Raw genomic sequence first — 23,154 nt, forward strand, 5'->3', positions numbered from 1 at the left:
ACATACCCTCAAAATATGATATTCATTTTACCCTCAAATCTATGTAGCATTTGAATACCCATTGATTGTAAACACATGTAGGATTCACTTCATATTAATTGGGATATCATAGGGGTCACATTTTAATAATTTATTTTTAAATAATATTGTGCCCCTTAGCCTTTGGGTTACTTTAGGCTAGGGCCGGCCTGAATCAAAACCATTGTAACTTGTAAGCATAATTGCCGAGTGGGTTGTAGCAATCAATGGGGTCCAAAGACTTGGGTATCTGGTGAATCCGATAGAAGGAAAAGAATTACAGAAAAAGTATGCCAACATGCATGTAAGACACAGGAATATATATTCACACACACACATACACAAAGGAGAAAAACGAAAAAAGAAAAGTAGAACGAAAAAGTCAAGACGTTTTGATTCAAGTGTCTCAGAAGTCAGAACATGAGACTCTGCGCGAGCCAGGCCCATCGACTAGACGATCCAATTGTAGGTGCAGGCCCATTAGAAAAGTCTCACGATGCTTTCACTTGATTAGAACCTTAGTGGAAGGCAGAAGCCAGGAACTATTGAACCTCCGATTCTACTGTAATCTGCTGTCTATCTGCTATCGTTGATTCTGTATATTCTCTTTTTGTTCATTCAGAAAGTGAGTTTCATTGAGTGGCAAAAGCTAGAGAGCAACCGAGAATATAGGCAGAAAGATGAAAATTTGAAACGTAAGAATTATTTCTGCAACTACAGACTAAATAGCAACGTTTGCATGAGAAAACACAAATAATCTATGACTCAAGTAACAGAGATTCTATGAAGAAATGGTACGCTAAAACAAAATAAGGAACAACCAGCTTTGTGTTCCACAACTTTGCTGCAATCCAAAACTCAGAATTCCGCTGGGCTGTCTATGCCTGCAATCACAACCACAAAAGAAAGCCAAAATTAATGTGGTATAAATCTTTTCCAGTAACTAACAATATGAAAATTTGTAACGAGGAATACCGCCCATAATAATATCAATATCAGTAGTAGTGTAGTACTATACCTTGTTTGCAATATTATTTGAGAGCCAGTCAAGTCCTTCATACAGCCCCTCACCAGAAGTGGCGCATGTACTCTGGATATACCTGCAGAACAAAACATGCAGAGTGGTCATGAAAATAGTAATTTTGCCCGTCATTAAGGGGGATGTCGGGTTGGTTAGTTGCTACTAGTGTGTTGAGCTAGGTTTTATCTTACCAGTGGCGCTGACGGAGAGAGTGAAGACCAAGCTTATCAGTTATCTCTGCAGCATTCATAGCGTTTGGCAGATCTTGCTTGTTAGCAAACACTAGCAACACTGCCTCTCTCAATTCATCCTGTTAAGATGAAAAGCATCAAGGTCAGGGAGGAAAAAAAGGCAAGTCTGAAGTTCCGAAACAAATGAAGTTCCAGCAGAAATTTCTCTCATCTCATAATTCCACAAGTATTGCCAATTACATGAGATTCTTATATTGATACCTCATTCAACATCCTGTGTAGCTCATCCCTGGCCTCAACCACACGGTCTCGGTCATTGCTATCAACCACAAAGATAAGCCCTTGAGTATTTTGAAAGTAATGTCTCCACAAAGGACGGATCTGGAAAGACAAAAATGAAAGCCAATCAGCTAATGCTTAATATAATGATTATGAAATCTGGATCCTTAAATTTGCAGACCCAAGTAAACACACAAATGCAAACATAACATAACTAGAGCAGGGAGGACCTAAGGTTATATATATAGTCAATCAAGAATCTACAAACAATGAATTAGAAGAAAAAACAATGACCTTGGTTTTTTTCAAGAAGTAGTGACATGAGAGAGGAGGCAGTGTGATAGACTCTGCTTTGACTGGTTGATTATTTTAAGAGAGACTATCCTCTAAGATACAAAACTAGGATAAATATACAAAATATTCAGTGATGGACGAGAAGTCAGCAAGTAAAAACATATAATGAACAAAATATAAGCGAATATAATCTTGTAAGCAAAAGCACATCTCGACAAAGGTTAATCACTAGTTAAACCACTTATTACAATATAAACAACATGTATCACCGCAATCCCAAGAAGCTAATTCATGCAAAAACAATAGAAAGTTAGAAACACCCAGCACTCAGCGAGTTCAGGTCTCAAACAATACCAGAATTACATACCTTGTCCTGGCCCCCAACATCCCAGACTGTAAAGCTAATGTTCTTGTATTCTACAGTCTCCACATTAAACCCTGATCAAACAAATATTGGTCATTATACAAAAGAGAAATTACTTGGCAAAGAAATCAAAATTAACAATTAAGAAAAAGGGCACCAAGGCACACAACTCACGGAAAAAAGGAATCACTTAGTGCATTCCTGTTGATTTTCTCAAAGATTCATCTAGCCAATCCCAAATTTTCGGGATATAGGCTCGGATGATGATTGATGAATAAAGAGAATAGTCTTTCTAGTTGTGAAAATCACCAGATAACAGTTTTGATCCGAAATTGAAATAGATTATCAGCATCAACTTCATACATCTATGATACATTTCAACTTACCAATTGTGGGAATGGTGGTCACAATCTCTCCCAGTTTGAGTTTGTAGAGAATGGTCGTCTTACCAGCAGCATCAAGACCCACCATGAGGATACGCATCTCTTTCTTGGCAAAGAGCCGACTAAAAAGCTTGGTGAATGAAAGCCCCATTTTCTTCAAGCCTGTTAACACCAACAGCCCCTAAAATCAAAATCTGAAATTAGTTTCACACATCATATCCACCAACAGAGGTAGTGTATTGGGCATTGCAAATAGCACACACAACCATTTCAAAAAGAATGCATAGGATGCAGTCACAAGAAAAGGTAGACTAGAACAACCTCATCAAGTTGGCATTCAGAAAATATTGAGCCTTGTGAACTGCAACTTATAGAAAGAACCATGTACCAAAACCTTCACAATATTTGTTCGTTTTACAAAATGGAGGGCATCTTCTCTAATTGGGGATACATAATTATCACAACAACAACACAAGTGACACAGTATTATGAAATCAAAATCCTAATTCAATTAATACTAACATATCTGAACACAATTAACGAAATCTCAAAACAAGGACATCTAAAACAAGGATTTGACGTCGTCTTATCATCAGTTCAAGCAGCGATTTCCAATCTCGCGACTCGCATAAAAATCCGGAATTCAGATAAGTATTTCCAATACAAAAGTTAGATCAGATCAAATATAGAAGGAAAATGAAAAACCGAGAACGAATTCAGTAAACGAAGCAAAGAAAATATTGAAATCGGATCGAACAGAAATGCGTTCAACTTTAAGAAGATCTGAACCAAATGCAACAGATCCACATCGTGCAAAAGAAGAACAAATCAAGCAAACCGAGAATTTAGTGAGAGATAGAGAGGACTTGCCCGAGAGGTGAGAGTGGCTTAGGCGAGGAAAGGGAGCAAGAGAAATCTACCTCCTCCTCTCCTCTTCTTTCAAATAGGGCGAAAGAAAGAGCCGTCCGTTCGGTCTTCACACGGTTTTTGTGTGTTTCCGTTCATCACGCCGTTACTGCACGTACACGCTTGGCCTGCTCACTGGACACTGGAATTGGCTGGAGATTCGGGCTGTTTGGAAACGAGGATACTTATATTCCTAATGATAATAGGGACATTTGACGCGCCAAACACTCGCAGAATATCATGGATTTTTGAAGCTTAAACTTCAAGCAAGCATTCGATTCTTATTGTACAATAATTTCGTCTCATTATTTTTGTTTAAGCAACCTCTAACTTTGTTTAAGCTATTGCATGAAATCAGCATGTTGATTGACCAAAATTGATAAATTATATTCGGGTGATCAAATTAGCACAAATTATATTCTAGGTGATTAAATTGGTACTAGGTGACTAAATTAATAAAAAAATAGACTTTAAGTGATTAAATTGACACATATTGACTGTCAGTGACAAAAATGATACACTAGCAATATTTCGGTGACCACACTTTCTATTAACCCGTCCCAATTCTAAATACCAATTACACTATAGCTCAACTTTGAAATCATCAATGGTGACCACCATCAATTCTTTCTTTTCTCTGGATTTGTTGGTGTTTGTTGCCTTGTTTTCATTTCATCTGGTGACTTTATACAAACTCTACTCCACACCTTGTGTTTAGAATCTTTAGACGCAGAAGATAAGCAGAGAATAATAACATTAACTAATTCACAAGTGATTGGGAAAAAAAAAAATTAGGGAGCGTCGTCCCCGGGCCCCCGCGTAAAATTTCGACCCCCTAATATTCGATGCTAGTTCTCCCCTTGACCAAATGTATTTTTAAGTTATTTTATGTTTTTTCGGAAAAATAAAAGAGAAAAATAAGCATATCAAACATACCCCTAGTTTTAAATTTTTAAAAGAAAAACAAAGGTACCTTAGAGCATCTACAGTATGCACCAAATATCCAGTACTCTAAAATCATTCTCTCTTCTCATCTATCCTCCGTGGCACAATTTAATTGGATGAGTGAATCCCATAATATACACTATTCATCAACACTCTCTCTTTATTTTCATCACCTCTCTCTTCCTTTTCATCATCTCTCTCTTCACTATTCATCAACTATATACATACTCCAACTCTCAAGTATCCTTTTTCCACAACTAAATTTTCAAGTGTCATTTTTCACCCATTGTGTGCATATAGCGCTATGGTTATCAAAAAAGTAACATTTCAAGTATTTGAAATACACTCTATTATATCCATTGTGAACATCTATCACTTAATTTATCAAGAAAGTATCATCTCAAATACTTCAAAATCATCCCATTGTGGATGCCCTTACTACTTTGTGCCTGAACGTTCATCAATTTGAAGGCGTGCATATAAAACTTGTATTCCGCAAAACTTTATGGACCAAACCTCTAGTCTAGTGGTGCTCAAATTGGCCTTATAGATAGACTATTTATATTATAGAGACTACAACTACCGTCTATAGTGCAATGAAAAGCCCAAGATACTTTGTGACTTTGTGTAGGCAAACTCAAAGTTGTTCATTAAAAAAACATGCTCAAGTCATTAAGATTACAGAACCAAAAGTTGTTGCTTTATTCCCTTTTTTTCTTTCTAATTTTTGTATTTACATCATACAATCATAAATTGGTGTCACATAAGAGGCCAGCAATGCTAAAGCCCACCATTACTGGTCTTTTGGGCCTCTTTTGGATTCAAATGGTTTGGCCTAATTGTACCAAACGAACAAACAGGCAGATACCAGAGGTCCAGAACGTGGATAATCCGCCTAACAAACCCATGGCCCTACCAACTCTAGAATCATTCGACAACCGACTTCTTCGCCACACATATTCGCAATGGTTGACCAAAAATTTCAAAATATGCCCGAATAATCAGTTTGGAATAAAATCGTGGTCCCTACAAACTCTAGAACCATTCGACAACTGATTTTTTTGCCACACATAATCACATTGACCGACCAAAACCAAAACCAAAAATTTCAAAATACGTCCGAGTAACTAGTTTGGAACAAAATCATTAAATTGCTCTAAGTTGTAACATTTGATGATTTTCCCGGGAGAAAAAATATTCTAAACCATTGTGGCTGCACTCAATTGGCTACACAACTTTTCGATTTCAACCACCATCTCCTCCAAATTGTACCAAACGAAACGGCAGACATTATTTTTCAGTTTCAACCACCCATCATCTCCAAAATACTCCAATTTAGCATTCATGGCCATCAAAGCAATAAATTTACATCATAGATCGATATATATATATATATATATATAATAAACACACAACACTAGAGTGTGAGTTTGAGATCTAAGCCATCGTCGTCTCTGTCCACTACTTGTTTCTTCTTCTCGTCGTCCCTGTTGTTACAGGGGAGAGGAAATATGAGAGGCGGCCTTATGAAATCAATCTCCCCTGTGAAATCTTCCTTTTCAAAAGACGGAACCCAGGAGCTTGACTGTTCTTCGTTTCTGATTCTCTCTTCAACTCGTTCCTTCTTCGATTGCGCGCCTCTTGAAAACTCCTAATCAATGAGAAGAACTTCTCCATCTTCTCATCGTCGTCCATCTCGTCTTCCACATTGAGATCACTTCGGTCCTGAACTCTCTCGCTTTCCATTCCGTGATCAGAAAGAATATTACGAAATTCAAAATGCTCTGTTTTTTCCGATGATGACTAAAACAGAGTACGAAAATTGATCGTGCCTTGAAGAATCTGCAGCATTGGTGATTTATAGCGTGTACTACTGGGTCATAGATTTTGTCAAAAGACGGAAATACCCCCCAGCAGTCGATTTTTTACTTTTTAAGGAATATTATGCCCAAGAGTCGATGGGTATTAGGTAAATGTACGTGACGTCATGACCTTTACGTCGTGGGCATATATTAGGTACGAGAACACCTGACGTGGGTTGAATGACGTCATGCATACTCTCTGACTGGGACCCAAGTCGCTGTCATTTCGGACCACTCATGTCACATGCATTGGACTTTCGCTTCACAAGTTTGTCTTTTAAATCAAATTTCGTGTGCTCCACTGTTTCACATAGGCTGAATATAACTTTTTTTGCTTTCATCTTCGTCCTTAAATTATGTCTGATCTCAATTTTATTCTTCAACGATGAAAAAAATTATCTTTTTCATTGTTTAGTGAAAAAATGGCTGAGAAAATATTATGTGGTATATCGAAAGAAAATTATGTCTCAAACTTTTATAAAATTCAAAATTATATCTCTAAAGTATAAAAGTGTGACATTTTTCGTCTATCCACTATATAAAAAGTAATTATTTTATCTCTGAAATCACATTAAAACTTAAAATCAAAAATAAAGCAAGGACAATTAGAGCATCCACAATCGTGTTATATTTAACATTGTTAACACCATTTTTTGAAAAAATATAGTGCTATACCATCACAATGGATAGAAGGAGTGTTTTTGAAGTACTTGAAATGTTACTTTTTTGATAAGTATAGCGCTACATGCACACCATGGGTAAAAAATGACACTTGAAAATTTAGTTGTGGAAAAATGATACTTGAGAGTTAGAGTATATATATAGTTGATGAATAGTGAAGAGAGAGATGATGAAAAGGAAGAGAGAGGTGATGATGGAAAAATATTTGGACATTTTTTTGTCTATTGAAACAATTTTATATGAACCAACCTTTGTTGTCGAAAATGAAAACAAAATTGAGGAAAAATAGTTTAAGGAAAAAAATGAAATCATTGTATAGTTGAGGAGACGAAAAGTTCTGAGTATTTCCAATTTGTATCTCACTATGTACAAATTATGCCAAATGGATTGTCACATAAGATTTTTGTGATGTCGGAGCTTTTTGAAGGATGAACAATGTATTTTTCCATAGTTGAGAGACCAAATTAAATAAAAAATAATAATTTGAGGACAAAAATGAAATCACTATATAGTCGATAGACAAAAAATTATATTTAACCGTTCTAGATATCATAAAATTAGATTTCCCTTATATTAATTTTACAAAAATGATAAAGATCTTAGTAGTTAGTATCTCAGTTATCTCACAACAATTGAGTTGGACAAACTAAATCCAAGTAAATTTCTAGGCTCCACATATCTCACATGAGGCATATAAAATTTTATGCATACAAATTAATGGGTTTATGTTGTTTTAGTCAAAGGTGACGAAAGAAAAAATGTGCAATAAGTCAAAATCATGAAGGCGTCATCGTTTCTAATTTGTATATTAGTAATTGGTCAGACTTCAGAGTCACTGAGCATCCACGTTGAAAATGAAAACAAAATTGAGAAAAAATGGTTTAAGGGCGAAAATGAAATCATTATATAGTTGAGGAGACGAAAAGTTCTGAGTACTTTCAATTTGTATTTCACTATGTACAAATTATATCAAGTGGGTAGTCACATAAGATTTTTCTAATATCGGAGCTTTTTGAAGGATGAACAATATATTTTTCCATAGTTGAGAGACCAAATTAGGTGGAAAAATAATTTGAGGACGAAAATGAAATCTCTATATAGTCGAGAGACAAAAAATTATATTTAACCGTTCTAGATATCATAAAGTTAGTATCCCAGTTAATTATCTCACAATAACTGAATAGGACAAACTAAATCCAAATAAATTTCTGAGCTCCACATATCTCACATGAGGTATATAAAATCAAGTCAATGGGATAATTGGGATACCATTACCGGATCCGTATCATAATTGATAATTTATGTTGTTTTAGTCAAAGGTGACGAAAGAAAAAATAAGTAATAAGTCAAAATCATGAAGACGTCATAATTCCTAACTTGTATATTAGTCATTGATCAGACTTCAGAGTCACTTAATGCAGGTAGAACCGTAGAAGGTGAAAAAAAATTAGGAAAAAAAAAATGGTCTGCAGTTTTTGAAAACGAAAATTAGCCGTTAGTATAACAAGGGTTTTAAGGAATCAACGCTTATACTAATGGTTAGGAGGTAGCATTCTCTTTTTAAGGTTATGAGTTTAATTCTTATCTAAATTCGTACATATAGTTATTATATATTTTCCGAATAAGCATCGTTTACGGGAACTTGTGAGTTCAGCCAATGTACACTCGAAAGATAATAACCGTAAATTCAAGAGTAAGTCCCTTAACTTTAATTTATTTAGTGCTTACCTAAATAATAATAATCATGGGTCCCGTGTTATGGAAAAAAAAAAGGTCACTTTTAAATAATTTTATTTTGGACGCTAAACTAGAAAAGAAGGCCATTAAGTGGTTGGGTGGGCCTCTCAACCAAGACCAAGAAGGGTGGCACACATGTTGTCTACGACCTCTGTGTCCATTACGTCTCCTTTGTTGAAAGGTGCGATCAGTGTTAATCATTCAAATAATGAAATTACTAACTTGATTAGTTACGTTAATAGAATTTAACAAACAATGTTAAAAATGTCTACTCATTATATGAGTATGAGTAGGGAATATATTGAAAATCAACCCTGCTCACATCCATTTGAGATGCTCTTCATTATCTCATATATACATCGAGCCCGTACGATTTGATTTCTCCCTGTGCCGTCTCACTTAATAATACTTGAATCCAATAAAAAATGTCTCATACATGTGAGAAAAGGGCTTATACTTACAAACTAATATTATTTGACTTAGCCAAGCGATGTGGGACAAATAACATTCATAACAGAATCTCACTTCAATTTCATTCAATCACTTTTTTATAGACGATATTATAATTATTATTATAATATAACTCTAAAGTGGAAAACCGATTTGGAAAAACTTTGATCATTGGCGTTTCTGGTGCTCCGTGTGACATCTATTCAAAATTTTAGTGACGAGATTTCAGATCTGAGGGTTTTTGGCATCTCTTGCTACAAGGGAAACCAAGATCTGTGTTGTAAATCCAAGTTGCAATTTGTGTTTTTTTTTTCTGTTTGGTTTTTGTTACCCGGCTTAGACCAGTGGAGCAGGAATCGTTGGATAGTGGTTCGGCGGTGTCTGATGTAATCTGTTGTCGTCCAACAATGTTCGACGATTTTCGGTTTAGTGTTTGTGTTTTATTACTTTGTTTATGTCTTTTAGTTATTAGGTTGTATTTCACCTTTATGGTGGCCTCGGGTGCCTACGAGTCTCAATTACCTAATTTATTAGGTAATCTAATGCAGTAAGATCCATGACATCTTTTTCAAAAAAAAAATAGTATAACTCTCTAAAGTGGGGGTTGATACGAGGCATGGTGATATAGATTCCATCCCAATATTGTCGTCCATTCAACAGTAAAGAAGGCAAAAAGAAACCCACTCTAATAGGTAATAATGTAATATCCCCTCTGACGTAGTGGCTACAATATTCTTTGTGTTGGAGCTCAAATATGTCCTTTGCTTTTGAAGCTAGCAATGTCACTGCTGCCTCTATAAGTTTGCTCAAAATGTCTCTTTTTGGCATAAAATAAGCACCGCCCTGTACAGCACAAAACCAAAAGCTAAGCACACAGACACTAGTAAAAAGGTGAATTTGGTGGGTGGCAAATTGGATTTTTGCCCGTGCACCGACCCAGAACTTTTTCAGAGCATTTCTCTACTCCTCGAACACATTTGTTTTATTTGTGATTATATATAGTTAGGCTCTGCGCGTGCAAAACCTTCCACTACTTGATCACCATATCCAGTATATCAAAGTTGGTGCTCTTGTTAATTAACTTACTTTCTAGCCTAGTGTTTGTCAGTTTTCTAAGCGTGAACTTTCCCCCACAGATTTTCATGATGCTGAGATTTGAAAGCAGACAAAATGGAAGAATGAATCAGTCAGATAATAAAAGTCCATTGCATGGATGATAGAAATGGTGGTTTTATCGATGATTGATACGCACAATAACTAACTCCACGATTATTGTTTCCGGGACCCGTGCCGAACCTTTTGTGTTCATATTCTTTTGGGTCACTGAGAACAACTCAGTAAGCGTGATGTTTGGACAGTACACTAAACCCAAACTCGGGTTGGCGCAAACCTGTTCGATAGATTAGTTGATTCAAAACCTATCGTAAACCACTTGGAAATAGTGACCTTATTTAGAATTGAATTCTAGACCTCAAACGAGATTTTTTACGCCATAAATTTAGAGAGATAAGTAACCAGTCAGGCTATCATCATGCTTGAACGAGAGTAGTACTAGGTAAGCGACCTCCTAAAAAGTTTTATGTTGTACCCCTCCCACCTTTTTCCTGGTTCGTCCTTCCGTTCTCATCTTCTTCTCCTCCAATTTGTATTTTTCTTTTTTCCGCCATTGCGTCTAGGTTTCTTTACTCGAAACTCGAATATATCACATCTGCATCCGCTACTGCTACGTATTGGTGCGAAATGTATTGGTAGGGAATACGGAAAGAAATGACGAAAACACATTGTGCATGCAAGCTTGTGCTGCGAGATGAGTTTATATACATTAATGTTGGGAAACAATTTCGAGTGTGATCATACCAGCACTAATACACTAGATGCGATAAGAATTCCGAAGTTAACTAGTATTCATACTTCCATGTGCACTATATATGTTCTATGTTAACTAGTTAAACAAGGAAACAAGCACATTCATAGACGGGAAAGATCACACCAGTCTGCAAACATACATCCTCTAATTGAGAGACCAACAGAAAATTCATGGTTCTTCTTCTTCATTGTTTGTGTACATGAAATTGCTTTACCAATGAACATTCATTCATCAGCAATAATTCGTATCGCTATCCAAGAGGGATCTAGGTGAGCCCTCCATCAAGCAAGAAACCGGTGGAACGGTGAGCGTTTGCAGATTACCATAAGCATTCCAACAAACTGGGTCCAACACAATATCTCCTTTAGCAGGGAGAAGCTCAATATCAGAGAGTGTTAAGTTGGTGCAAGGAACTGAGTCACTGCAGGCAAAATGCATCGGCGGGCTTCGAATATCATAAGTACCCTTCAGGCTAGAATATACTATGTCGGATACTAGGACAGCTGATGTCTGGTTTGTGCAGCCCTTTGTGAGGCAGTAGAACTGGTCTATTATAATTGGATTTCTAACATTGTCCATGTGAATGTTGCTGAATGTTATTCCTGATACCGCTCCTGATCCGCCTTGCCATGTCTTGATCCTTACTCCGTTATCAGACATTTTAATCACTGAGTCTCTGACCGTAATATTTGAAACACAGGCTCTTGAGTTGTGATTTCCTAAGCTTCCAATGCTGAAATGAAGAAGGAAGAAAAGGAAAATGTTCAGAAAAATTTATGCTTTTCAGCATCAACTTGTGATGGAAACCAGTAGAGTAATTACCTGATTCCATGACCAGGTCCACATGTGATGTTTCTAATGTCCACATTATAACAACCGGAACCGATCGATACACAATCATCCCCTGAAACAGAACATAATTTGACAAACAAATGGCTTGACGAGAGCATGTGAGAGCCACCAATGAAGAATGGAAATGGAGAACTTGGCTAACCATTGGAGACTATTGAATTGTATATTCTGACATCATTGGTGTTTTCTATGTGAATTCCATCAGTGTTGGGACTCAGAGCCGGAGCAGTTATGTGAAGGGATTCTATATGAACATTCCTGCAGTTATCGAATCTGAAGTGAAACTGAGGGCTGTCCTCGATTCTAAGTCCTTGTACTGTCAAATTGGAGCTCATGAAGAACCTTATGGCCTGCAACATAACATTGAAAACATTAATGTTCAAATAATTCTTTCAGTTATGATGAAATTAAGCAAAGACATGGAGAAAGTCTTTGCTGCGTACAATTGGGCTATCGCATGGTCCTGGAAACGTTGTTCCCCTTGTTCCCTGTGACGATGAATGCAGAACATCAGCAATAATTCTAAGCAGAAAACTTTCAGAGAGTTTTTGAGTTTTAGTTTAAGTGTCTGAGCAATACCTTGTGTGGTTTGCAAGGAAGATCCCACCATTTCTCTCCTCTGCCATTGATTAGACCTCCCCCTTGTAGCGACATGTTGTCGACTCTATAAAAGATCAACCATTGGCGTCTGCTGGTATTCTTTGGCCAGTTGTCAGGTCCATCAGGTGGCATAACAGTACCATCAACCTTAACAGTGACCAAAGTACACAAAAATACCAATTTCATTAATCTTCTTTGCCCTTTTAAGGTATCACAAATAAATAAAAAGTGGCCGGAACTAGTGCATTACCTGAAATACTAAGCCATCTTGACAAGGACCTGTGAAGATTGTGGATTGAATCATGAAGGAGAAACCATACGGAACATGGAGAACTGCGGAATCAACTTGGCATGCCGAGTCCCACGCCATCTTGAATGCATTTGTGTCATCCGTTTCACCATCGCCAATAGCTCCGAATTTTCGTACATCAAAAACACCTGTTGATGAATTGTAGGCAATGTTTTCAGGTGGGTTAGCAGGCTCCGGTGAAGGAGAAGGAGGTTTTACAGCTGTGGTAGCAGGTTTAGGTGGCAAAGAAGGATGTGGTAAAGATGGTACAGCAGGCTCAGGATGGAAAGATGGAGGCTTTGAGGATGGAGTAGCATAATCAGGTGGAGGCAAAGGAGGTATTTCAGCCGGGATAGCGGGCTCAGGAGGCAGAGACGGATGTTCTGAAGGCGGGACAGCAGTCTTAGATGGAGATGGAATATCATATTCAGGTGGCCGAGAAGGAGCTTCTTCAGAAGCATTCACAGTTGCAGGTTCAGGTGGTAGAGAAGGAGATTCTGAAATTCCTGAGAGTTGGTGATGGTGATGGTGATCAGTGTGTTTCTGTTTATGGTAATGCCATCTAGCTTGAGTAGAAGGGAAGAAGCAAACGAAATAAAGGCAGAATACAACTGATCCCAATTCAGAAAACTTCATTGTTTTGTTTTCAATTCCAGAACTTTCAGTATGGACTGAAAGAATGAAATGCAACCCAATTTCTTGGGAGTCAGATAGAAGCAAGTGGCTTCTTGTAAGTGACCAAAGCATGTAAGTATATACAGAATCAGAAAGGCTGAAGTTATGCACATATATAAAATATGGGACTGAGAGGAGTTAGTGGAAGGATGTTCAGAAACATCAGCAACCATACACTTTAAGTTTAATGGATTTTGGGGCGGAACCGACCCATTGCATCTTTTTTGAGATTGTGGAGTCTGCTTATGACTGATATGGAAAAAAGCAAATGGAATAACAAGAAACCAGATGTATGGAGAGTCAATAATCCTCAGACCTCCCATGTTCTTCCCATGACACTCACTTTGTTGGGTCCCCATGGTCTACTATTTTTCAACTGAGTTATATATTATTAAGCCATGAAACACAATAAAACCCCCACCCCCCATTTAGCAGAATCTTTACTCTGATGACGGAAGCTTTAGTTCATGGCTCTCCATGAGTGTAAATGGGTTCACTAGCCATGAGAAACACGGATGTTGTCAATGGAGCTAAGGACTAGAAAGCTAAACTTAAGTCCATCAAAGAACAAGTGACACAAACATAAACTAGAAAGCCAGTCGCTTATTCTACAGAAAGATGCAAGTTCCCACTGACTACACCGTGTTTGGTAACGTTGCGGCCTTGCCACCGTGGCACCGGGTTTTGAAGTTGAAGCCCAAATGCCTGGTCAGGCCCAATCCATAAGGAATAGTTGGGCTAACGATTAAGATCTGGGGCCCATCGCTCAAACCATCAAAATTGTAGACAAGGAACCCTCAATTATGTGCCAACCTTATCCGAACTCCGAACCAATAGAAAAGCAGATTCTCTCTACAAAACAAAAAAAAAAAAAAAAAGAGCTAACATTTATTAGATATTGGTCAACCAATTCTAGCACTACACAACCTCCTACCCCAGCATGATTGTCATATTTATAGGGATAACAAAACTCTCAGTCCGGTTCGGATGATCGAATTTGTCAGTCCGGATTAAATCAAGTTTAAGCATAGGTTATATGTCCGAAATCCGAATTCAAATACAAATTTTTTATCATGTTTAAAATCGGGTTCAAGTCCAAACACAGAAATCTTGTCTAATTTACTTGTCCGGATCCTAACCCATATTAGCTTATTATCCAATTTACTTGTCTGAATTTAAACTAGTTAGAGTTTGACTAATTAAGTATGTTTGAAATTCAATCCGAATTAGGGTTTGGACATGTAAACATTCCGTAAACACGTTTTATTATCCGACCCATAACTAAATTTTTGTCACCCCTGCATGTTTACCATAAGTATCGCAAGCGCAATTCATTAAATTGTTCGAAAGATTGGATTTTCTAAAGAAAAAGTGAAGAAGCTCAAATCATATGTGGTGAAATGCATGAAAGTTTATATAAAGTAGCTAGTGGGTATAAATAATGTTACATAGAAAAGTGAATATATTATACTGGCGACCATAATCCAAAATTTTAATGGTCAAAACAACAAACGAAGTACTTAGCTAGATGCCTTAAAGGAGATGTTTTTGGTCGTCTATTAAATTAAATTATGTAATAAGTGGTCCATAATGCAAAAGTTATGCTAATTAATCAAATTGTGATCATGAGATGGACAGTAAAAAGAATGAATTTTTTTAAAAAAACTATAGATGAAAAATTTGCTAGTCCACACATCTGGCAACTCTGACCAACCTAATCCACCAATAAAAAATCAAGATCATTTGGGTCCATTCACTTATATGAGTGGGTTGCCCGGTTGGACCACCAAGTTCCAAACTTTTCTAATCTCTTTTTTTTCTTTTTCTTAATTCTTATGGTTTAACTTTTAAGCCGTGTGTAGTGGAATCTGTTTAGGTGACACGCCTTGTTCTTAGAAGAAGGCCAGTGTCATCCATTATTGTAAAAAATATTATGATTGATTAATGTTGGATAAGAATAGAACACGCTCTAAAAGGTGAGACAATTCAAAGTCATTTAGAATTCTAAGACATTTGTTCTCATGATGTTCGGATGTTCCATCATTGACCAATAATTTATATAAAAGTCAAATTAGATGGATGTTTTAACCAACTACTAGATAAATATTTATGGCTCAACTTACGCGTGTATAATAGGGTAAATGTTATTTTTTTAGATAGCCGCCATGTTACAACTAATACAATTAAAGATCAAACGTTGCAAAATGATCACTGATTTTACTAAGTCGTTGCAAAATGGCCATTGATTTTGCTAAGTGGGTTCATAGTCAATTTTTGTTGAGTTTCAGTCAGTCAACGCGTTGACCTTCAAACAATACAAGAAATTGTTTTTCAACTCATAATTGCGTACGTAAATTTTTTTGACAATTATTGTTTCAAAATACACGTAATACAATAAGATCGTGATAGAGTTCATCTAAAATTTTTAGTTCATTCCTGGCTGGAATGAATGATGTTATGAAAAAATATACTACATCGGTTGGGTAAGTCCCAATCGAGTCTCCGACATATCATTTAGGCCTTCTCATGGGCTATAGTGATAGGGTCAATGCTCAGTTGTTGGGCCCATGAGGAATAAACCCGTAAGAGTAATCTGATATATTTATGGTAATCGAAACCCTAAAGCAAACAATATAGTTGACATATATGGGGTGTGGAGGATTTTCGATACATGTCTCATTGAGCTTCGAACTCGAGACCTTTACGAGATACCACACATAATAAGTGTCATATGGGTTACTCGTGGTTTTTGAGTCCAACCGACTTTGAGATCACATTTATAATGTTCAAAATTAGTCGGTGAGTAAAAATAACGTTGTCCATGAGTTCTTAAGCAACCTCACCGTGACGAAAAATGAAAATGAAGAATCTTGTGCGTACGAAAGACGGACGCGTTTTAAAATGATGACCAAACATCGGCAGTCAGTCGCCAGAGGCGTCTAGATTTATCTTTTGATCGATGGGGGACCCATACCTTCTTTATTCCTCTGGCTTTAATCTTTCTGTTGACTTGAGCTTTGACGGTGGAGATGCGACTAGCATGGCTCCCGCGTTAAGACTCCCCGCACCGGAACAAAGAATAAACTCGTCATTTTTCTTCAAAATGGAGGGTACTTCCGTCTCTTTAGAAAGATCTCTCTATGTCTCTATGGTCATCTTTTCGCACAAGTTACGTCAGCCAGGTGTGAACACGCGAAAAGAGAACCGGCCGCTTTATATTTAAAGTCAGCATAAATATTTTGGTTTCCCAGATTATCCACGAAGAGACGTGTAATTACATGTACACCCTTACGCAATACCAGGTCAAGTCAACTGTTGGAAGAAGGACAATTCGGTCTTTTTGTCATACAAAACTTAACCTTTCGGTTCTTCGAGGGTCATACGTCAACCTGAAAACGGTGACGTGTCCATTAATGGAAGCGTAACGCATTAACGTGTGCTGGGAACACACTCTTCTCACATATCGAAAGGCCCATAAGACTTCCACGTGTCCATACGCTTCTCGAAATTCCAACCTGCAGCCACCGGTTTACCGGTTCCCTATTAAAACTGAGCCATATAAGTACCGGTTCGAGCAGAGAATCCGATCGTTTGAAGCTTTTGAACGAACGAACGAACGAGAGAAAGAAAGAACAGCAGAAGTTGAAATTGCGGCAGAGAGAGAAAAGATCAGAAGAGGAGAAAGAAAATATCTTTGGTGGTTGTTGAGAGATTGAAATCTTTATAAATTGTGGTGTGTTTGTTTTCCTGGTTATGGTAAAGTGAGAAGATGGTAGTTGGAGCAGAAATTGTGTGTCAACAGAGCGTCCCTGTGTTGGAAGTTCAATTCTTTGGTAAAGGTAGCGATGTTTGCGAGATCGATGAGGTTGTTTCGATCTCTCCCCGGAAATTCGATCAAGTTCGCGTCCCCGAGCCTGTTTCGCCTGAGTTATCGACTACGTCTCTGGTAAGTTCTTTGTTCTTTCCGGTTTACTTTCTATGCTAATGTTGGAGAAGTCTGTGATTATGGATTTGTGTCTATGTACTTCAAAAATTGACGATATCTAACTGTTAACGAATTGATTCTTCTGATTAGGCTACCATCTGTTTATTTTAAGGAATTACATTCAAGATGCAGTAAATTGAATTGAATTCTGTTTGAATACGGGGTAGAATTTTCACCGGGAAATCTTTGAAAAGGGTTACGTTGTCTAACCGACGATCGTACCATCTAGCTATTTTGGAGACTACTATGAGTTGTTGAGGTGCTGGTCCAGCCATGGTCAATTAGATGCTATATGAGCTCGGCCCTAGGGTAGAAAGAAATTTGAGTTCCCTCTATTTGATGTTCTTTTTACATATAACTATCTGAGGATTTTATGATGAAATTATTGGCCTGCCAGTTGGCTGGAAAGATGATATCTTGAACATCTAATTGAATACTCAAATTTAATAGATTAGCTCCAACTCATAAAGATGTTGGTTTTCACCTTTACTTCAATTGCATCTATGCAACATAAATGTCATTATTTTTTCTTCTGATGAGATTATTTCATCTGTTTGTTCTTGCTCAATGGTTCACTTTTATGGAGTCAGAACTACTAGTTTTGAGAATCCAATACTTCAAGTGGATAACTTGATTTTGATTTCATTCCTTTTAACAGGACATAAGTTCGGGGGATAAAGTACCAGATGTGTCTCATGAATCCTCCATCCTGCAATTTGTCCCCAACATCCGTTCTGGGAGCTTTGCTGACATCGGTCCCAGGAGATACATGGAAGATGAGCATATATCGATAGATGATCTATGTAATCACTATGGCTCTCTATTTGAGTTTCCCAAGCCAAGTGCTTTTTATGGGGTAATTCACTTTTGGCCTTATTGGGACTACTGTTGCATATTGCGCATCTTCTTTGTTTTCTAAATTCTAATTGAGGTTTGATGTATTTTACAGGTTTTTGATGGTCATGGAGGACCTGAAGCAGCAGCTTATGTCAGAAAGCATGTCATGAGATTGTTTTTTGAAGATGTCAACTTCCCCCAGACATCTGAAGTTGATAATGTCTTTTTGGAAGCGGTTGAAAACACCCTGCGGAAAGCATTTCTTCTTGCTGACCAAGCTTTGGCAGATGACTGCAGCGTGAGCAGTTCTTGTGGGACTACTGCACTTACTGCTTTCGTATTTGGAAGGTATTTTCATCTTCTGTCTTTTGCCCCACATATTTCCCTGAGTGTTTTGTTTCGCCATGCCAGGCCTTTATTTCTTATGTTTTCTCTTGGATTCGCAAATTGATCCATGATCATACTCCATATGGAGTGGTATCTCTTCTCCTATCTAGTCCCTTACAATCTGCATACCAACATTGTCGATGTTAAGATGTGCTAGTTAGGAAGTCTTATACCTGTCCTCTCAGGTTGCCTTTATTCAGAGCAGCAAATTTTTTGCCCTCGTAAAATTTCTGCCACATACCAACCTTTGTATCGCACGTTTAGCTAAATTCAAAATTAGATGGCTTGATGTTCAGTTTTTGTTTGAAGATTGTTAATGCATTTATTGGCACATAAATCTGTTGAACAAAGGAGGAATATATGTATGCAATTTTTATGCGTGGTATTGTAATTTTGTATATATTTGACAGCTTGTGTATCTCTTTACTTAGTCGTTCTTATTCACTGATCCTGTTCTATTTCAGACTTTTAATGGTGGCCAATGCTGGCGACTGCCGAGCAGTTCTATCCCGTAAAGGAGAGGCAATAGATATGTCTCAAGACCATAGGCCTATTTATCCACCAGAGCGGAGACGTGTGGAAGAATTGGGTGGATACGTAGATGATGGATATCTCAATGGCGTGTTATCTGTTTCTCGAGCCCTTGGAGACTGGGACATGAAGTTCCCTCGGGGTTCTCCTAAACCTCTTACTGCAGAGCCAGAATTTCAACAGGTGGTTCTAACCGAGGATGACGAGTTTCTGATTATTGGCTGTGATGGCATTTGGGACGTAATGTCTAGTCAGCATGCAGTAAGCATTGTCCGACGTGGTCTTCGTCGGCACGATGACCCAGAGAAGTGCGCTAGGGACCTTGTCATGGAGGCATTGCGTCGAAATACATTTGACAATCTAACTGTTATCGTGGTGTGCTTCTCTTCTCTTGATCACCTGGAACCCTTACCTACTCGACAGCGAAGATTGAGATTCTGCACCCTCTCTGCAGAAGCCTTGTGTAGCCTGCGGAGCTTATTGGATGGTAACGCCAATCGCTGATGTAAAATACAGAGCATATGCAGTTTCTGATTCGCTTCAGTTACATGGTAAAAAGAAGAAAAGCAGCCAGCAGTTTTGTTGGTGTTGATTTATGGCAAGTTCTGGGTGGATCTGTACATAAAGGTCAGTGTCAGCTTAATATGAGATGGTGGTGTAGAGGTGTATTTAGATTTGCGAATAAGTTTAGAATTATGGGTGGATCCTTTTGGTCCGCATCCACCATGACTGGCTGCCCATTTGATGTACAACTTACCTTTTGTCTTGTGGAGGTGCTGTAGCTTGTACATTCTCAATTTCTCTATAAGATAGTAACATTATTGCGGTTATCTGCAGCTCTTCTTCCATTTTTTAGCCAGTGTTTTGCTGAACCTTTTGATGTAGCCAATGTACTGCAGTTCTTTCATTTGTGTTTACCTTTTCCCCTCCCCTTTTCACAAGTCAAAATCTATGCTTACACGACTAACTTTCTCAAAAGCTAAAAAGCAGAGTTTCTTAAAAAGAAACGAAGAAGCAAAAGTCGCATCCAATTGAAATGCTATAATTAGGGGCTTATCCGGTTATGCCATATTCATGCATTTACGTTGACGTAGCTTTTCCTTTAATTGCATGAATCAAAAGCATAAGTACACATAGCCAAAGCAACCAAAGCTAAAAAAAATATGTAAAGGGGAAAAAAGAACAAGATATAAGGGCCTAATTAACATGAAGCAACCATATCAAAAAAGAAATTATCGCTTTTATCAATTCTCTCGTTCCTCTCAAAAGGTGTTAAGAGTATCCAAATGTCTAGAGGTGTCAAACGACCCGATGCCTATGCTTTTATGTTTTGCAGGCCGGGCCAGCCCGCGAAACAAATGGGATGGGCCAGGACGGGTTAGGAAGGCCTAGGCCTTGGGTTGCCCGGCCCACTTTACATCCCTACAAAGATGACATAGACTAGAAAAAGAATATCAACTTTTATTCTCCTTCCCAACAAAAGTGTCTCTTTTTTCTTTTTTCCTTTTTTATCAATGAGACGTGACTCAGTTGATAATTGAAAAAATTAGATGTATGTGTATTCAAGATTTGATTCCAATCACAAGTATCTATATATATATATATATATAAAAGAGTGTATCTTTTTTATCTCGTCTTGTAAAACACCCCAGCTATCCAATGCAAGCAAGAAGTAGGCACATTGATACATATCTATATTAATTTCCTTAGTCAATTGAATTGGATGACCCATTGCTCCATTTTAGAATCCATTCTTGTCCGTTTACTTTTCCTCTCTCATCATACACAAAATGTTCCACAAATCACGCCGAGAGAAATAGACAGTTGACTTCGGATCAACGGCTGGCATAGCGCCAATAATTCAAATCACTAATCCCAGTTTACAATTTACAATGCATACTTTGTATCGAGCTTTGCAGAGCATAAATAACGCTCTCTTTTTTTTTTTTCATTACAGGGGAAGGAAATGGAGGAGGCTCGAATTCGAGACCTCTATGAGATTCCACACACATGAGTGTCATTTGATTAGGGGTGACAAAAATTTGACCGGTCCGAATGACCAAATTTGTCCAACTCAGAATAAGCTAAGTTTGGACATAAATTATATGAATGAAATCTGGATTCAAACATAAAAATTTTGTCAGATTTAAAACCGGGTCCGGATCCAAACAAATACAACGGTTTACTTGTCCGCCCTAATCTAAATCAAATTATTGTCTGATTTACTTGTCTGGATTCAAACTAATCCGAATTTGGTCAATTAAGTATGTCCGAAATCTAATCCATGTTAGTATCTGGACAAGTAAATATTTAATAAACACGCGATATTATCCAATCCGGAATCAAATTTTTGTCACACCCACATCTAACCTACTTGTCGTTCTCACGACATAAATAACTTTACCCTCCCTGCAATCCACTATTATAAAACAGCAGATCCAAGACCCCCTTCACTTCTTAAAATTCCGAGCAAACATGATCAAAACCACCCCCACATCAATGTCTAAGCCAAGGTACGCAAACCATTAATAACTTAATTTCCTCTGTTTAGATCTTCTTAAAACATTCTTGACTATAATTTATACATTAATCCTTGTAGATTGGAGGGCAAGGTGGCACTGGTGACGGGTGCAGCCAGCGGAATTGGCGAGGAAGCAGTGAGACTGTTTGCTTCCCACGGCGCACTCGTCGTCGTCGCCGACGTTCAAGACGAGTTGGGTCATCAAGTGGTCTCATCAATCGGTCCAGACCGCGTCAGCTACCGCCACTGCGACGTGCGCGACGAGAAACAAGTAGAGGAGACGGTGAATTACACATTATCAAAACACGGGAAGCTCGATATTCTGTTCAGCAATGCGGGAATTATAGGCCCGTTGACAGGGATTCTGGACCTTGACATTGAAGGATTCGACAACACAATGGCTACCAACGTCCGAGGCGTCGCGGCCACAATCAAACACGCGGCTCGTGCCATGGTTGGTAAAAAGATTCGAGGATCGATTATTTGTACTACGAGCGCTGCGTCTTCGATTGGGGGAACTGGTCCACATGCGTATACGACGTCGAAACATGCTCTGGTGGGTTTGGTTCGAACGGCTTGTTGTGAATTGGGGGAATATGGGATTCGAGTGAATTGTGTTTCTCCGTTTGGGATTGCGACGCCATTGTCGTGCAGGGCGTATAACTTGGAGCCGAGTGAAGTTGAAGCAAATAGTTGCGCTTTGGCTAATTTGAAGGGGATTGTTTTGAAAGCTAGGCATGTTGCAGAGGCTGCTCTGTTTCTTGCTTCTGATGAATCTGCTTACATTAGTGGCCATAATCTGGCTGTTGACGGCGGCTTTACGGTGGTCAGTCACAGTTATTCGGCAATCTGAAAGTGTTGATTTTGTTGTTCATAGCTTGGGGAAAAATGTCAACAGGTTATTTAATGTTGGAACACAAAGCTTTGTTACCCAGCAGTAGCACTGCCATGTGCATTCCCTTGTAATTTGTGAAATCTTATGTTTTTGAAATAACCCTTCTCCGCAATACTTGGCAACAATTAGAATTTCAATATAACCTAAATGAAATAGGAAGTAATACAAAAACAAGACTCGAATTTCTTTGGGATCAAACCGTATGTACTCGGGAGAGCAATACCCTTGTGACCATGCGTTGAGTTTTGACCTAACTTATCCTGTCATCAGTTAGAAAACTTATGTCAAGACTATAATCTCATATCGATCTGGTATAACCTAACTTAGTGGCTTATAAGAAAAATTCATACCTTTTCATATCAACAACACGTTTTATGATCCGAAGTACCATTGGCAACACTCATGAAAAACAAAGTCTTGTAGACGCGATGTATCCAAATAAACCGACACTCGAAATTTATGGTGTTTTATATATGAAATTTAAATTACCTTATGTGTCCATCAATTACATCTTTTATTTTCATTATCGTCTCGATGTTTGAAGCTCTCCAACCTGGATCCACACTATTGATTGGTGTTCCAGC

At 38.0% G+C, this 23,154-nt stretch overlaps 4 protein-coding genes and 1 pseudogene across 5 annotated transcripts; 2 read left to right on the forward strand and 3 right to left on the reverse strand.

Moving 5' to 3' along the window:
* Positions 1–687: 687 nt before the first annotated feature.
* Positions 688–3,571, reverse strand: LOC120003900 (ADP-ribosylation factor 2-like). 2 transcript variants are annotated; one of them, XM_038853053.1, is made up of 7 exons: positions 3,421–3,571; positions 2,554–2,712; positions 2,171–2,241; positions 1,492–1,611; positions 1,231–1,349; positions 1,037–1,118; positions 688–902 (listed from the first exon to the last, which is right to left on the reverse strand). In XM_038853053.1, exons 2-7 carry the CDS (start codon positions 2,699–2,701, stop codon positions 897–899), a joined length of 546 nt encoding a protein of 181 aa, XP_038708981.1. In that variant the 5' UTR covers positions 2,702–2,712; positions 3,421–3,571; the 3' UTR covers positions 688–896. The 2 variants fall into 2 exon arrangements, with proteins under 2 accessions (XP_038708981.1, XP_038708982.1); XM_038853054.1 differs by having other exon boundaries at positions 2,554–2,744; positions 3,421–3,545.
* Positions 3,572–5,489: 1,918 nt separating this feature from the next.
* LOC120003901 lies at positions 5,490–6,245 on the reverse strand (annotated as a pseudogene).
* Positions 6,246–11,024: 4,779 nt separating this feature from the next.
* LOC120004542 (polygalacturonase At1g48100-like) lies at positions 11,025–13,446 on the reverse strand. Its single transcript, XM_038853905.1, has 6 exons — positions 12,701–13,446; positions 12,430–12,597; positions 12,294–12,338; positions 11,993–12,200; positions 11,821–11,902; positions 11,025–11,731 (listed from the first exon to the last, which is right to left on the reverse strand). The coding sequence occupies exons 1-6, from the start codon at positions 13,373–13,375 to the stop codon at positions 11,230–11,232; spliced, it is 1,680 nt and encodes a 559-aa protein (XP_038709833.1). The 5' UTR covers positions 13,376–13,446; the 3' UTR covers positions 11,025–11,229.
* Positions 13,447–16,996: 3,550 nt separating this feature from the next.
* LOC120004137 (probable protein phosphatase 2C 49) lies at positions 16,997–19,984 on the forward strand. The gene is made up of 4 exons (XM_038853398.1): positions 16,997–17,360; positions 18,058–18,255; positions 18,349–18,584; positions 19,088–19,984. The coding sequence occupies exons 1-4, from the start codon at positions 17,184–17,186 to the stop codon at positions 19,656–19,658; spliced, it is 1,182 nt and encodes a 393-aa protein (XP_038709326.1). The 5' UTR covers positions 16,997–17,183; the 3' UTR covers positions 19,659–19,984.
* A 1,570-nt stretch (positions 19,985–21,554) lies between these two features.
* Positions 21,555–22,700, forward strand: LOC120004459 (short-chain dehydrogenase reductase 3b-like). The gene is made up of 2 exons (XM_038853816.1): positions 21,555–21,667; positions 21,754–22,700. Exons 1-2 carry the CDS (start codon positions 21,630–21,632, stop codon positions 22,526–22,528), a joined length of 813 nt encoding a protein of 270 aa, XP_038709744.1. The 5' UTR covers positions 21,555–21,629; the 3' UTR covers positions 22,529–22,700.
* The last annotated feature ends 454 nt before the right edge of the window (positions 22,701–23,154 follow it).

The sequence above is a fragment of the Tripterygium wilfordii genome, chromosome 8 (assembly GCF_013401445.1).
Source record: "Tripterygium wilfordii isolate XIE 37 chromosome 8, ASM1340144v1, whole genome shotgun sequence".
Taxonomy (NCBI): Eukaryota; Viridiplantae; Streptophyta; class Magnoliopsida; order Celastrales; family Celastraceae; genus Tripterygium; species Tripterygium wilfordii.

Coding starts and splice junctions, on each gene's coding strand:
- LOC120003900 (XM_038853053.1), bottom strand. CDS start 2,701: ATGGGGCTTTCATTCACCAAGCTTTTTAGTCGGCTCTTTGCCAAGAAA. Junction 1,350..1,491: donor TACACAGGATGTTGAATGAG/GTATCAATATAA, acceptor TCATCTTAACAG/GATGAATTGAGAGAGGCAGT. Junction 1,119..1,230: donor TCTCTCCGTCAGCGCCACTG/GTAAGATAAAAC, acceptor TTTGTTCTGCAG/GTATATCCAGAGTACATGCG.
- LOC120004542 (XM_038853905.1), bottom strand. CDS start 13,375: ATGAAGTTTTCTGAATTGGGATCAGTTGTATTCTGCCTTTATTTCGTT. Junction 12,201..12,293: donor GACCATGCGATAGCCCAATT/GTACGCAGCAAA, acceptor GTTATGTTGCAG/GCCATAAGGTTCTTCATGAG. Junction 11,732..11,820: donor GGACCTGGTCATGGAATCAG/GTAATTACTCTA, acceptor TCTTCATTTCAG/CATTGGAAGCTTAGGAAATC.
- LOC120004137 (XM_038853398.1), top strand. CDS start 17,184: ATGGTAGTTGGAGCAGAAATTGTGTGTCAACAGAGCGTCCCTGTGTTG. Junction 18,256..18,348: donor AGCCAAGTGCTTTTTATGGG/GTAATTCACTTT, acceptor TGTATTTTACAG/GTTTTTGATGGTCATGGAGG. Junction 18,585..19,087: donor ACTGCTTTCGTATTTGGAAG/GTATTTTCATCT, acceptor GTTCTATTTCAG/ACTTTTAATGGTGGCCAATG.
- LOC120004459 (XM_038853816.1), top strand. CDS start 21,630: ATGATCAAAACCACCCCCACATCAATGTCTAAGCCAAG. Junction 21,668..21,753: donor ACATCAATGTCTAAGCCAAG/GTACGCAAACCA, acceptor TAATCCTTGTAG/ATTGGAGGGCAAGGTGGCAC.